Source organism: Pelobates fuscus, chromosome 10 (assembly GCF_036172605.1).
Source record: "Pelobates fuscus isolate aPelFus1 chromosome 10, aPelFus1.pri, whole genome shotgun sequence".
In the NCBI taxonomy this organism is placed as follows: Eukaryota; Metazoa; Chordata; class Amphibia; order Anura; family Pelobatidae; genus Pelobates; species Pelobates fuscus.
Window position 1 is genome coordinate 39,143,397 of NC_086326.1, and position 14,527 is coordinate 39,157,923.

The 14,527-nt window shown below is 41.2% G+C and overlaps 1 protein-coding gene across 1 annotated transcript; it reads right to left on the bottom strand.

Moving 5' to 3' along the window:
- Window positions 1-9,358: 9,358 nt before the first annotated feature.
- LOC134575325 (trypsin-like) lies at window positions 9,359-12,736 on the bottom strand. Its single transcript, XM_063434602.1, has 5 exons — window positions 12,650-12,736; window positions 10,694-10,850; window positions 10,306-10,559; window positions 9,729-9,865; window positions 9,359-9,565 (listed from the first exon to the last, which is right to left on the bottom strand). Exons 1-5 carry the CDS (start codon window positions 12,687-12,689, stop codon window positions 9,416-9,418), a joined length of 738 nt encoding a protein of 245 aa, XP_063290672.1. The 5' UTR covers window positions 12,690-12,736; the 3' UTR covers window positions 9,359-9,415.
- Window positions 12,737-14,527: the final 1,791 nt, after the last annotated feature.

Here is a 14,527-nt window from a genome sequence, read left to right on the forward strand (position 1 = left end):
AAACTGAGCCCCTACCTATACGGACAAGAATTTTCCCTCGTAACAGACCACAACCCCCTCGTCTGGCTTAACCGGGTCTCTGGGGACAATGGCAGACTGCTGAGGTGGAGTTTGGCCTTGCAGCCTTATAATTTCACTATCAGCTACCGACCCGGTAAGCAGAATGGGAATGCGGATGGGTTATCCCGGCAAATAGACGTCCCTATTCTCTCTAAGTCCGGTCATCCCCAAGTTGACCCGCCACAGGGTCAAGCCGGGTCTGCCGGAGTGTTCCACAAGGAGGGAGCCATGTGACAGACCCATCCCGCTGGACTAAACCTATTGGGTTCGTCTGATTTGCCCAGTACTTATGGTCCCTGAGAGATCCTGCGGAGAGTTGTGACTTTGCACAACTAACAGTTCGAATACAGCCACAACCAACGAAGCGCTAAAGCTATCAAAGCCTCGTGGTGGCCGACATCGGACAAAGGGCCACGTGGCGGCGGCCATTTTACCTTCGAATCCGCCGACCCGTACTATCGACGATACTTCGACAGTACAACGTAGTCGAAGTACCGATCCACTTCGAACAGGACGTAGACATTTTCAGGCCAACAAGTGACCGACCGTATAGCCCGAATCCAGGGAACTCTTTTGGGCACGAAACGGTAGCTACGGTCGGTCATAAACGGACATTCGAGTAACTTTGGATTCCCTGGAGGGATTGGTGTGATTTTTGAGACTGTTTATGATTTAAGTATGCTGAATCTGAATATGTGCCTTTTATGTGAATATGATGGATGGATTTGGAGTTATGAAAGTTGTATAAAAATATAGTCTAAACTGCCTGTATAATAAGATTATGTGTCACACCAAGGGGAGGGAATGTGTGGGATGTACCATCGATGCCAGTGGTTGTTTTATGCCTCCCCTTGGGTGTGGCCTGTGTGTGTGAAATGCAAATAAAAGGCAGGCTGGCTGTTCCAGTCCTGAGTTCATGTTTTACCCTCATAATGGAGCTTGGTCTCGTTATTGGGGGAACCGGGAATACAAGTGACTAACGACTGTGTCTGGAGCTCGGAAGGTGGTACCGTAACAGTCTTTTCACCTTCTCCTACTTGGGAATATTTTCATGATGTACTATTTACCCAGTACTTCATGTTTTTTATTAGAATTATTTATTATCATTTTTTAACATGAATAAAGTACCTCTTTTTGACAATATCATTTTCTACAAGTCATCTTTGATTTATATGGATGTAATCTAAAGTATCATTAGGGCACCAACACGGAACACTTTAGTATCTATTTTTATTCTGTTTGCTACAGTTGCTGTTTCTGGCGGTTAGCCCAAATTTTTATACTGGAGACTGTTAATTAGGATGCTAGTTTGTGATACTAACAAGCCTAGATTTCGTTTTTTATCCTTTTTCTTTTTTATATGAAAGTAGAATAAATTCATAAGAACCTTATCCGATTCTGTATTGTATATTCAAGCAGGTAGGAGGTTATTTATGATATATGCTCAAAGACTCTATATGTTACAATTACTTGTTTTTATGCTTGGACTGATCCCTCATTTATCTACAATTTGGACTTTTATACATTGCTGATATATAAGACTAAGGAACTGTCTATTAACTCTTTCCTGGATGTTCTAAGCGTTTTAGAATTTTAGAATTGTATTGATATTTATATCTACATTTATTCTCTGTCAATATATCATATATTTAGTATTTATTAGTTACATGTTATAAGCTTCTGGATACTTTTATCTTTATAATTGTTGTGATATGTTTTACTGTTTTGAAACACCAATATTTGTGTTCAGCGAAGTCTCCCAAGTATAATGGTTACCCTTATGTACAGGTGTTATGGTGTTTTCAAAGGTTACAGAGTCAAATATAAGGCTTGCATTTCCGTTTTTCACATTGAAATTTGCCAGATTGGTTACGTTGCCTTTGAGACCATATTGTAGCCCAGGAATGAAAATTACCCCCATGATGGCATACCATTTGCAATAATAGACAACCCAAGGTATTGCAAATGGGGTGTGTCCAGTCTTTTCTAGTAGCCACTTAGTCACAAACACTGGCCAAAATTGGCATTCAAATTAGTTTTTTGCATTTTTTTACACACAAACAAATATGACCACTAAATTTGGCCAGTTTTTGCTACCAAATAGCTACTAAAAAAGACTGGACATACCCCATGTGCAATACCTTGGGTTGTCTACTAGTGATATACCGAACTGTTCGCTGGCGAATAGTTCCAGGCGAACATAGCGTGTTCGCATTCGCCACCGCGGGCGAACACATGCGTGGTTCGATCTGCCCCCTATTTGTCATCATTGAGCAAACTTTGACCCTGTGCCTCACGGTCAGCAGACACATTCCAGCCAATCAGCAGCACACCCTCCCTAGCAGACCCTCTCACCTCCCTCCCAGCATCCATTTTAGATTCATTCTGAAGCTGCATGCTTAGATAGAGGAGGGAAAGGGTAGCTGCTGCTCATTAGATAGGGAAATTGATAGCGAGGCAAGGGTATTCAGTGTCCACTACAGTCCTGAAGGACTCATCTGATCTCTGCTGTAAGGACAACACACCAAAAAGCCCTTTTTAGGGCTAGAACACCAGTCTGCTTTTGTTTTTTTCTGTGTAATGTAATTGCAGTCGCCTGCCTGCCAGCTTCTGTGTCAGGCTCACATGGATAATGTGCCCATTTGCCCAGTCAGTGCCACCACTCATATCTGGTGTCACAATAGCTTAAGCTTGACATTTAAAAAGTAAAACAATTTTTCACTGTAATAGATTGAAGAGCAGTTAGTTGCCTGCCAGCTTCTGTGTCAGGCTCACAGTGGATACCGTGCCCATTTTCCCAGTGCCACCACTCATATCTGGTGTCACAATAGCTTAAAATAGTTTTTCACTGTAATAGATTGAATAGCAGTTAGTTGTCTGCAAGCGTCTGGGTGTCAGGCCTTCAGCGTGTGCTCTGCAGACCTCTGCCAGTGTACTTTGCCACTCATATCTGGTGTCTCTATAGCGTGCTTTTACAAAGAAAAAAAGTTTTTCAGTGTAAGCTAATAGCAGTCAGTGTCCTTAAAGCGGGTGCGTCAGGCCTTCAGCGTGTGCTCTGCAGACCTCTGCCAGTGTACTTTGACAGTTGCCACTCATATCTGGTGTCTCTATAGCGTGCTTTTACAAAGAAAAAATGTTTTTCAGTGTAAGCTAATAGCAGTCAGTGTCCTTAAAGCAGGTGTGTCAGGCCTTCAGCGTGTGCTCTGCAGACCCCTGCCAGTGTACTCTGACAGTTGCCACTCATATCTGGTGTCTCTATAGCGTGCTTTTACAAAGAAAAAAGTTTTTCAGTGTAAGCTAATAGCAGTCAGTGTCCTTAAAGTGGGTGTGTCAGGCCTTCAGCGTGTGCTCTGCAGACCCCTTCCAGTGTACTTTGACAGTTGCCACTCATATCTGGTGTCTCTATAGCGTGCTTTTACAAAGAAAAAAGTTTTTCAGTTTAAGCTAATAGCAGTCAGTTTTCTTAAAGCGGGTGTGTCAGGCCTTCAGCGTGTGCTCTGCAGACCTCTGCCAGTGTACTTTGACAGTTGTCACTCATATCTGGTGTCTCTATAGCGTGCTTTTACAAAGAAAAAAAGTTTTTCAGTGTAAGCTAATAGCAGTCAGTGTCCTTAAAGCGGGTGTGTCAGGCCTTCAGCGTGTGCTCTGCAGACCTCTGACAGTGTACTTTGACAGTTGCCACTCATATCTGGTGTCTCTATAGCGTGCTTTTACAAAGAAAAAAAGTTTTTCAGTGTAAGCTAATAGCAGTCAGTGTCCTTAAAGCAGGTGTGTCAGGCCTTCAGCGTGTGCTCTGCAGACCCCTGCCAGTGTACTCTGACAGTTGCCACTCATATCTGGTGTCTCTATAGCGTTCTTTTACAAAGAAAAAAGTTTTTCAGTGTAAGCTAATAGCAGTCAGTTTCCTTAAAGCGGGTGTGTCAGGCCTTCAGCGTGTGCTCTGCAGACCTCTGCCAGTGTACTTTGACAGTTGCCACTCATATCTGTTGTCTCTATAGCGTGCTTTTACAAAGAAAAAAAGTTTTCAGTGTAAGCTGATAGCAGTCAGTGTCCTTAAAGCGGGTGTGTCAGGCCTTCAGCGTGTGCTCTGCAGACCTCTGCCAGTGTACTTTGACAGTTGCCACTCATATCTGGTGTCTCTATAGCGTGCTTTTACAAAGAAAAAAAGTTTTTCAGTGTAAGCTAATAGCAGTCAGTGTCCTTAAAGCGGGTGTGTCAGGCCTTCAGCGTGTACTCTGCCAACATTTGCCAGTTCACAGTGCCACTCATATCTGGTGTCCCAATAGCTTGCATTTAAAAACCCAAAAACTTTTTTCACTGTTATAGATTGAATAGCAGTTAGTTGTCTCCAAGCGTCTGTGTGTCAGGCCTGCTCATCTGCCCACAGTCAGGTGTCTGTCAAGGACATGTTTGAGCGTAAGAAGCCAATGTCAGAAAGTCACCCCCTTGCCCAGCGTCTGACAGATAGCTTGTCTGTACTATTAAGAGCCAACAGGGTGTCATCGCTATAGGATATAAAACATACAGTATGGCAGCACTCCAAACCAGTGATACAGAAGTACACACAGATTAAATAACAAATATTTACCAAAAAAGCGCGCTAAACTGATCTGTAAATAGAAAATGACAACAAATAGTGCAGACTATCTGAACAAGGTCCAAAATATGTGAAAGGGGGGATATGGGGAAAGAACTCACATTTACCAGAGCCCTATCACCCCAGGCTCTGGGTTTGCAATGCTCCACTTGAGAGTGAAGATTCCCACACTGATTAAGCTCCAAGCTCACTGGAAACCGATAAAACTGTGCAATATAGGACAGAGAGAGGCAGGACCTCCAATTGAATAGTATCAAAGACAATTTATTAAAAATAAATGGTTAAAAACTCTTACTTTGCGAGTGGTGGGTTATGCTAACATAGCTACCCACATAAAAGCATGTAAACAGCAAGTACAAAATCACTTCCTGGTTTCGTCCGTCCCGATCACGTGATCACTTCCGGGTCCGCCTCTCTCGTGACGTGTGTGTGACGCGTTTCGTCCGCCTCCACACGTCAGAGGAAGCCTGTGGTGGCGGGCGAAACGCGTCACATATCCTTTCCCTCGTACACCCGGAAGGCCTGATTATACCCAGTCTCGCTATCACAGAGCTTATACATCTTTACACCATACCTAGAGCGCTTGGAAGGAACATACTGCTTGAATCCCAGCCTTCATCAGGGATTCATCCATGCATATATTCCTTCCAGGTGTATAAGCCTCTGCAAACCTGGCAGCAAAGTGGGTAATCAGGGGCCGGATTTTATACAGCCTGTCAAACTGGGGATGCTCCCTAGGGGGACACAGGCTGTTGTCGCTGAAGTGCATGAAATGCAGAATCATTTCATATCTCTTCCACGACATACATTGGGAGTAAATGGGGGTAGAGCAGATGGGGCTACTGCTCCAGTAGGAGCGGATGAAGGGCTTCTTTATGATGCCCATCAGCATAGTCAATGCCCAGAATCTTTTAAATTCTGGCACAGTGTGTATCTTTGCCAAAAAAGAGTCCGGATTTGTAGCTCGGAATTGATGGGCATATAAATTAGTTTGGGCTACAATGTTCCCCAATACAGGGATCCTTAGGACAGGTGTCAATCCATATCTGCCAAGTGACCCTATGTAGGGGTAACAGTCTTTATTCTGCTCTCTGTCAGTGTTTATCATGGTCTCTGAGGACAGGTGTCAATCCATATCTGCCAAGTGACCCGATATAGGGGGAACAGTCTCTATTCTGCTCTGTGTCAGTGTGTATCAAGGTCTCTGAGGACAGGTGTCAATCCATACCTGCCAAGTGACCCTATGTAGGGGGAACAGTCTCTTTTCTGCTCTGTGTCAGTGTGTATCAGGGGCTTTGAAGACAGGTGTCAATCCATATCTTCCAAGTGACCCTATGTAGGGGGAACAGTCCCTATTCTGCTCTGTGTGAGGAGGAGGAACGGGAAATGAGTAGCTCGGCATCCAACCTTGTGCAAATGTGGTCTTTCATGCTGTCGTGCCTGTTGAGGGACCCTCGTATAAAAAGGCTGAAGGAGAACGACCTGTGCTGGATGTCCACACTACTAGACCCCCGGTATAAGCAGACAGTGGTGGAAATGTTACCGAATTACAAGTCGGAAAGGATGCAGCATTTGCAAGATAAATTAAAAAGTATGCTTTACACAGCGTATAAGGGTGATGTCACAGCACAACGGGAATCTAACAGGGGAAGAGGTGAAAGTCATCCTCCTCCTCCCACGACCACGCCATATCTGCCAGTGCCAAGTGACCCTATGTAGAGGGAACAGTCTCTATTCTGCTCTTTGTCAGTGTGTATCAGGGGCTTTGAGGACATGTGTCAATCCATATCTGCCAAGTGACCCTATGTAGGGGGAACAGTCTCTATTCTGCTCTGTGTCAGTGTGTATCAAGGTCTCTGAGGACAGGTGTCAATCCATACCTGCCAAGTGACCCTATGTAGGGGGAACAGTCTCTTTTCTGCTCTGTGTCAGTGTGTATCAGGGGCTTTGAGGACAGGTGTCAATCCGTTTCTTCCAAGTGACCCTATGTAGGGGGAACAGTCCCTATTCTGCTCTGTGTGAGGAGGAGGAACGGGAAATGAGTAGCTCGGCATCCAACCTTTTGCAAATGTGGTCTTTCATGCTGTCGTGCCTGTTGAGGGACCCTCGTATAAAAAGGCTGAAGGAGAACGACCTGTGCTGGGTGTCCACACTACTAGACCCCCGGTATAAGCAGACAGTTGTGGAAATGTTACCGAATTACAAGTCGGAAAGGATGCAGCATTTGCAAGATGAACTAAAAAGTATGCTTTACACAGTGTATAAGGGTGATGTCACAGCACAACGGGAATCTAACAGGGGAAGAGGTGAAAGTCATCCTCCTCCTCCAACGACCACGCCATATCTGCCAGTGCCAAGTGACCCTATGTAGAGGGAACAGTCTCTATTCTGCTCTTTGTCAGTGTGTATCAGGGGCTTTGAGGACATGTGTCAATCCATATCTGCCAAGTGACCCTATGTAGGGGGAACAGTCTCTATTCTGCTCTGTGTCAGTGTGTATCAAGGTCTCTGAGGACAGGTGTCAATCCATACCTGCCAAGTGACCCTATGTAGGGGGAACAGTCTCTTTTCTGCTCTGTGTCAGTGTGTATCAGGGGCTTTGAGGACAGGTGTCAATCCATATCTTCCAAGTGACCCTATGTAGGGGGAACAGTCCCTATTCTGCTCTGTGTGAGGAGGAGGAACGGGAAATGAGTAGCTCGGCATCCAACCTTGTGCAAATGTGGTCTTTCATGCTGTCGTGCCTGTTGAGGGACCCTCGTATAAAAAGGCTGAAGGAGAACGACCTGTGCTGGGTGTCCACACTACTAGACCCCCGGTATAAGCAGACAGTGGTGGAAATGTTACCGAATTACAAGTCGGAAAGGATGCAGCATTTGCAAGATAAATTAAAAAGTATGCTTTACACAGCGTATAAGGGTGATGTCACAGCACAACGGGAATCTAACAGGGGAAGAGGTAAAAGTCATCCTCCTCCTCCCACGACCACGCCATATCTGCCAGTGCCAAGTGACCCTATGTAGAGGGAACAGTCTCTATTCTGCTCTTTGTCAGTGTGTATCAGGGGCTTTGAGGACATGTGTCAATCCATATCTGCCAAGTGACCCTATGTAGGGGGAACAGTCTCTATTCGGCTCTGTGTCAGTGTGTATCATGGTCTCTGAGGACAGGTGTCAATCCATATCTGCCAAGTGACCCTATGTAGGGATAACAGTCTCTTTTCTGCTCTTTGTCAGTGTGTATCAGGGGCTTTGAGGACAGGTGTCAATCCATATCTGCCAAGTGACCCTATGTAGGGGGAACAGTCTCTATTCTGCTCTGTGTCAGTGTGTATCATGGTCTCTGAGGACAGGTGTCAATCCATGTGTCAAGGTGTCAATATGTCATATGTCAGGTGTCAATCCATATCCATTGTGATTTAGGAATGTTAGGTGATTTCTGCCCTTTATGTATTAAAACCAGACTCTGCATCAACTGTGTAATTTTCCATGGGAGTTTTGCCATGGATCCCCCTCCGGCATGCCACAGTCCAGGTGTTAGTCCCCTTGAAACAACTTTTCCATCACTTTTGTGGCCAGAAAGAGTCCCTGTGGGTTTTAAAATTCGCCTGCCCATTGAAGTCAATGGCGGTTCGCCCGGTTTGCCGGTTCGCGAACGTTTGTGGAAGTTCCTGTTCGCCGTTCGCGAACCAAAAATTTCGTGTTCGCGACATCACTATTGTCTACTATTGCAAATGGCATGCCATCATGGGGGTAATTTTCATTCCTGGGCTACCATATGGTCTCAAAGGCATGGTAACCAATCTGGCGAATTTTAATGTGAAAAAATAGAAAAATGCAACATGCTATATTTGCCCCTGTAACTTCCTAAAACACCATATAACCTGCACATAGGGGGTAATTTTTTTTTGGGGGGGGGGCAATTTTCTGTATTTTTTATAATAAATAAGCATTTATGTATATATATGTTACATCAAATTAAAGCCCTTTCTGTCCTTTAAAAAATGGTATATAATGTGCGTCGGTGCAATAAATTAGTAAAATGCAAATTGCAAACAGCAAAAAATGCAAAAAATGCCGTTGTGATTAAGTGAAAGACAAGCTTCTGAAGCTCTGTCCTTAAGGGGTTAAGGGGTTACAAATGATATCCCTTAATATTAGTTGTTTTCAAGTATTCATCCAGTTACTGTTTAGACATCTATACAGGCTCTGAGAAAACATATTCTTCAGGCAGAAAATTCAAAATCCTTGTTGTTCTTACTTTAAAAAAAAACATTCCTTTGCCTAAGACTAAATTTCCTTTCTTCGATTCTAACTGTTTGACCTTGTGTCCTATGTATAGTCCTGTTCATGAACAGAGTTTAAGACAATGGTTTGTAATGACCCTGAATATATTGGTATAATGCTATCATATGCCCTCTAAGGCACTATTTATCTAAACAAATTTGATTTTATTAATCTCTATTTATAACTAAAATGTTCAATTTTCAGCCTATCTCGGCACTTTTTATAATGCCAAAATATGCCTTCTTAAGAACAGGTGCCAAACATTGGACAGCATATTTAAGGTGTTATCTCACTATTGATTTATAAAGAGGCAAAATTTAATTTTTATCAAGAGAACACATTCACACATTATTATGACAATATACTCTAACCTACTCAGTATTTTTATTAATATATAAATGATGATGCCAAGAAGTAGTTCGAAAGTTCATACATTTATTAAAGTCTTGCACAAAACTTTTAAGAAACAGTTTTAGTTTGAAGCAAAGGTGCTCTGGATCCAGGAGTTGTAGTTGCAGACCCTGGCGTAGACTCCGGGGTAGTTCCTCAAAGCACAGCCATATCCCCAGGACACAATACCCTGGAGCTGACCATTACAGACCACGGGGCCACCAGAATCACCCTGTGGGAAGTAGAGAGAATGTAAAATATTAAAAAATATATAGTTACTATATGCATTAATTCATAGGAGTGATAAAGATATAGCCATGGATTTTGAGCTTTATTTCACTTACTCACTGGAAATATAAAATTTTAAATCAAACAGCAATTTTCAGATACATTACCTGGCAGGAATCCTTGCCTCCTTCAACGTATCCAACACAGATCATGTTACTGGTGATCTGTCCTGGGTAGGCACTGCTACACTGAGCACTTGTCAGGATGGGTGCGTTCAAACACTGAAGGAGACTTGGATAATTGGCTGAAATAAAATGGAATAAAATTATTATCTGTTACATATGCTCACTATTTATGAGTTTATTGTAGTATGTTATCTCTGTTAGGTATTGAGCTAAAAAGTTTTGCTAATAAATACTATTTATCTGATTCTTCAGTTGCCCTGAATCTCAATTGACTTATTAATTCACTATTTGCCTGCCACATCCATACCAAACTTTGCTGAAGGCCACAACATTGAAAGACCAGTATATAATCAAACAAGAAATCCCCCCTTCCTGTATATACAATATTAACTAGTTATAGAGAGTAATGAAATGTTTAATCATTTGTGTCTGTAGCAATATTAAATTTTGTGATGTAAATGTAAAATAAGACATGTTATAAGCACTTTACTTTTTTAACTCTAAACTGGAAGTTGTTTCCATGTGCTATTTGTCAGAGCAATTTCTAATATAAACTTACTTCCACTGCTGAGTGTGTTTCCCCAGCCAGAAATCAGACAGCTGGTTCCGGCAGCAGCACAGCCAGAGGGCAGAGACACAGTCTTCACATAGCTATTGAGGGTGGCGGCACTAGCAAGTTTGATCAACATGATGTCATTGTCGGTGGTCCTGGAGTTGTAGCTGGGGTGTCTGATGACCTTGGCAGAGTTAATAAACTGCTCAGTGCCCTCACTTACATCGATGTTGTGCTCTCCCAGTCTGACCTGAACACTCCTGCATGAGGGAAACATAGTACATTTTTAAGAGTAAGTCAACACATTGGTCAAATTTATTCATTCTGAATATAAACTGGTTATGCATTTCTACAAAAATGTCATTAATCTATGTCAATGTTAAGTTAAACTTACGCCTTGTAGCAATGGGCAGCAGACACCACCCACAGGCTGGTAACCAGGGTACCTCCGCAGAAGTGATAGCCAGAGTTGAGGGATACAATGTATGGGACGGAGTTCTTGGTGCAGGTGTAACCTCCTACAATCTTATCATCATCATCCTCAAATGCAACTGTGGGCAGAAGAAGAAAAAAAAATTTTAGCCACTATGATCATGAGTTGTTAGGCTTGCTGCTATGTATTAGTCATCTACAAATATTGCATGTCATATTGTAAATTATATATTTTATAGTGAAATTCAGATGGCTCAATAAAAAGTACTTATATGGTTTAATTTAAGGTGTGAACTATACATGCAGTCAAACATGATGGCAAATTTATTTTTTAACAATCTTTTTATGTGATAGAAATTACAACATTGGTAGATGGAAAACATTAGGCTTAATTAAAAAATAATAATAATAACAACATTCAAAGTAATCCATGATATTACATTTAAAATATAAATGCGTTTAAGGTAAGAGTGGATATTTTTTTTTGTTTGTTTTAGTATTTTTAAGCATATTATTGATTTTTACAAATAACTTTGTGATGGCATAGGCATATGTTGTTCTTTCGTTAACGTTTCTGCAGACGAATACGAAAACCACAGGAATTTTTGCCGAAAACGCTTTTGTTCGAAAACTAATGCACATGTCTAATAGATATCAAATCAATCTCTATTGAATCATAGCAAAATTGGAATACTAGTTGAGGACATCCCGAAAATGCAATAAATTAAAAATTGCTCCAATATACATAAATAGTATATAGATATTCCTATGAATATAGTTATAGTGTCAGGTATCTATTATATGAGCTTTATTGTGTCCGGTTCTATAGATATCCACAACACTATCTGTATTTTATCTGATTTACTAAAAGAAAAATATAGTGATAGGATACTCCTTGTTAGTATCCTATATCCTAGTAGGGTACTACGTATTTAAGAATCTATCAAAACTTCTCAAGTTTCCTAAAAGTATCAGAGGAAGCACTCTGTTATAAAGATATTCTATAACATATGGTTGATTAGTAATAGTTATTCCATATCCAGAGAAAACGCCACATAGAAGAATCAAAAATAATAAAGATAAGTATAAATTAATACATTCAAAAAGGTTTGTCTCTCTAGAAATATATTTGGAAATTAATTGCAAGAGTATTCCCCATAGAGACCATGATGCTTAGAATTGCTCAATGGTATATATTAGTGGTTAGATTCTTGGAGTATCCAGCTGTCAAGATGTTAGAGAAAAGGGGGGGAGTAGAGGGTATAGATGTGAAGGTATACTGCTTGAAAATCTTGCAGTGAAAATAATTTACAAAGCCTCTCTCCCTGTTAAACTATCTAGACAGCAATGGAGCAAACAGAATTAAACATAGTGACAGGTTCCGTGCCAAGTGTTAAGTGCCCACAAATTAAAAAGAAAGTAAAGCGCCAGACGCGCGTTTCGGTGCTGTAGAGAAAACACCTTCATCAGAGGCACATACCTAATGTTGAATAATTATTAGACTACTTTATATTTCCAGGAAATCCCACTGTGATAAGCATATTGTGTGTTTACTTTTTGTTTTTTTTGTATACAATTCTTGGGGTTAAACCCCTTGAGATCCCCGGAGTCTCTATTTGGTACTCTAGATAGTTGGTCATGGCTGAACTATTGACATATGTCATAGGTATCTAGCTGTGACTAACTATACTCTATATATACTTGTTCCATATTTACTTTTAGCAAAATTATGAAAAAGAAAAAAAATATATAATTATTTTATCTTGAAAGTCCAGAAAGATCAAAAGTAAACATTTATTACAGCTCCAAAGCTGGAATTAAATAAGTGGTGGGGAAATTGGTTCAACATATGTAACAATAATATTAAATTGTTTTTTTAATTGACAAGGAAAGTACTACTACTAATAATATTTCTTACCAGCAGCTCCAAGGAGCACGCAGATCAGAAGAAGCTTCATGCTGGAGGTATGCCTGTGGAATGGTCTTGCTTGAAATTAAGTGAGTATTTATATATTTTAACCAAAGTTACACCTACCCCGGTATACTGTTATCATATTATGTAACTACGACACAATCTGGTTAATGTGTATCTGAATTATAGGTACATGCTATATTATCAATTACCTTGAATTTAGAAATTTTCCAAGAATGTATAACATTTATGTACCGAGGTTAAGTCAACATTTATCATGCTTTAGTTTGGCTGCAGCAGAAGCCGATATGAATTATTGCATAATAAATCAATGTGTACAGTGATTGCTTTACTGGTGATATTTAATAGCAAAGACAGAATCATGGGCCCATGAGACACACTCAAAGAGAAAAAGATTAACAATTGGTACACGGGTACACAAGTACCTCAACAGATAGATAGTTTGGGTTTTGGAAGGCCTAACAAGACAATATTGGAGACCATGAGAATTTTCCTTAGAAATCTGACTTGAGGAGGCTGGAAGTTGAACTGGTAGAGCTCAACAGCAGCAAACGATAAAACCAGTAGTGGTTTAATTTGTAATTAAACCACTACTGGTTAACTCCACAGTTTGCAGAAAAAGTACTCTCCAAATCCATGAGTAATGGATCCTCTTTGTCAATATAGAAATGTGTGGAGGTAATAACACCAATACAGACTAGTGTTGCTTGCTGAATGATTGCTATGTTCCAGTACACCACGATAAAGGGCTCACTCCCCAGGCTCACACCATAATCTAGCAGTAGTATACAGGTCCCATACCACACTGGGGGGTAATGGGCTCATCCCAGCACACACATAAGACATAGAAACAAGCTCACAAAAGGTAGATACGCCTGCTGACCGAAGACAGGGAATCACGATACATACTCTGAATGTACACCTTACCCCAGAGAGAGAGAACGGACACGGGAAGTAGGCCCGGTAAACTGGAACCTTAGGGGATTGATGTATGACTTTTCTTGTGGGGATGTCCCAACTCCAGCTAGTAATGTCGAACGGTGATAGAAAAGGATACGAATGACTGCTGTCCAAAAGTTTTATTATCATAATTACATACAGTGTAACATGTTGTATATTGAGATTGCATAATGACCTGTTCACTATGTAGAATTTGAATAAGCATAATTTAAAACGTGAAATTTCATGTATTCCCCCCTCCTCCTTTTTCTCTTATTCTGTACCCCTTGAAAACTTCTTAATAAAGAAAGATTGACTATAAACCACTACTGGTTATATCAGTTGTTTCTTGGAGTGTCACAACAAACAATTCAGGATATGGCAGTGTAAATTAGATGTATATAAGTGTAAGCATTCTTAAGGTGCCTCCCCCGATGTAATGGGGGGCCAACAGATCTATCTGATCACCTCCAGAGAATTATTCCACCACAGGACTTCCACAGGTTAAGGTAAAAAATTAGAAATTTATTCGATAAAAAAATATAATAAGCAGTCACCAATCAGCATAGGATATGAAGAGCAGAAAAAAAGGTCCTACGCGTTTCGTTCTAAATGAACTTCCTCAGGGACCGCAGTAAAAACAATTGAAAATGTATCAATACATATTCCAAAACAAACATATCCATATATATTTTGGAATATGTAGTGAGCGGCCGCCTCTCCCCATTTCCATCATCAACGCCTTCCATCGTGGGTCCCCAATCTTCCAGACTCTCGATGTGGGTCTCAGGCTTATCACCAGGTTGCCCCTGTTGTAGGTGGCAGGTCCCGGTGTGTTTTTGTCTCGTTTTCGTCGAGTTTTCTGTTGAGGTCTGGTAAATACAGAGGGAGCCCAGCTTACATGTTATTTCTCGGCTTGCTGAC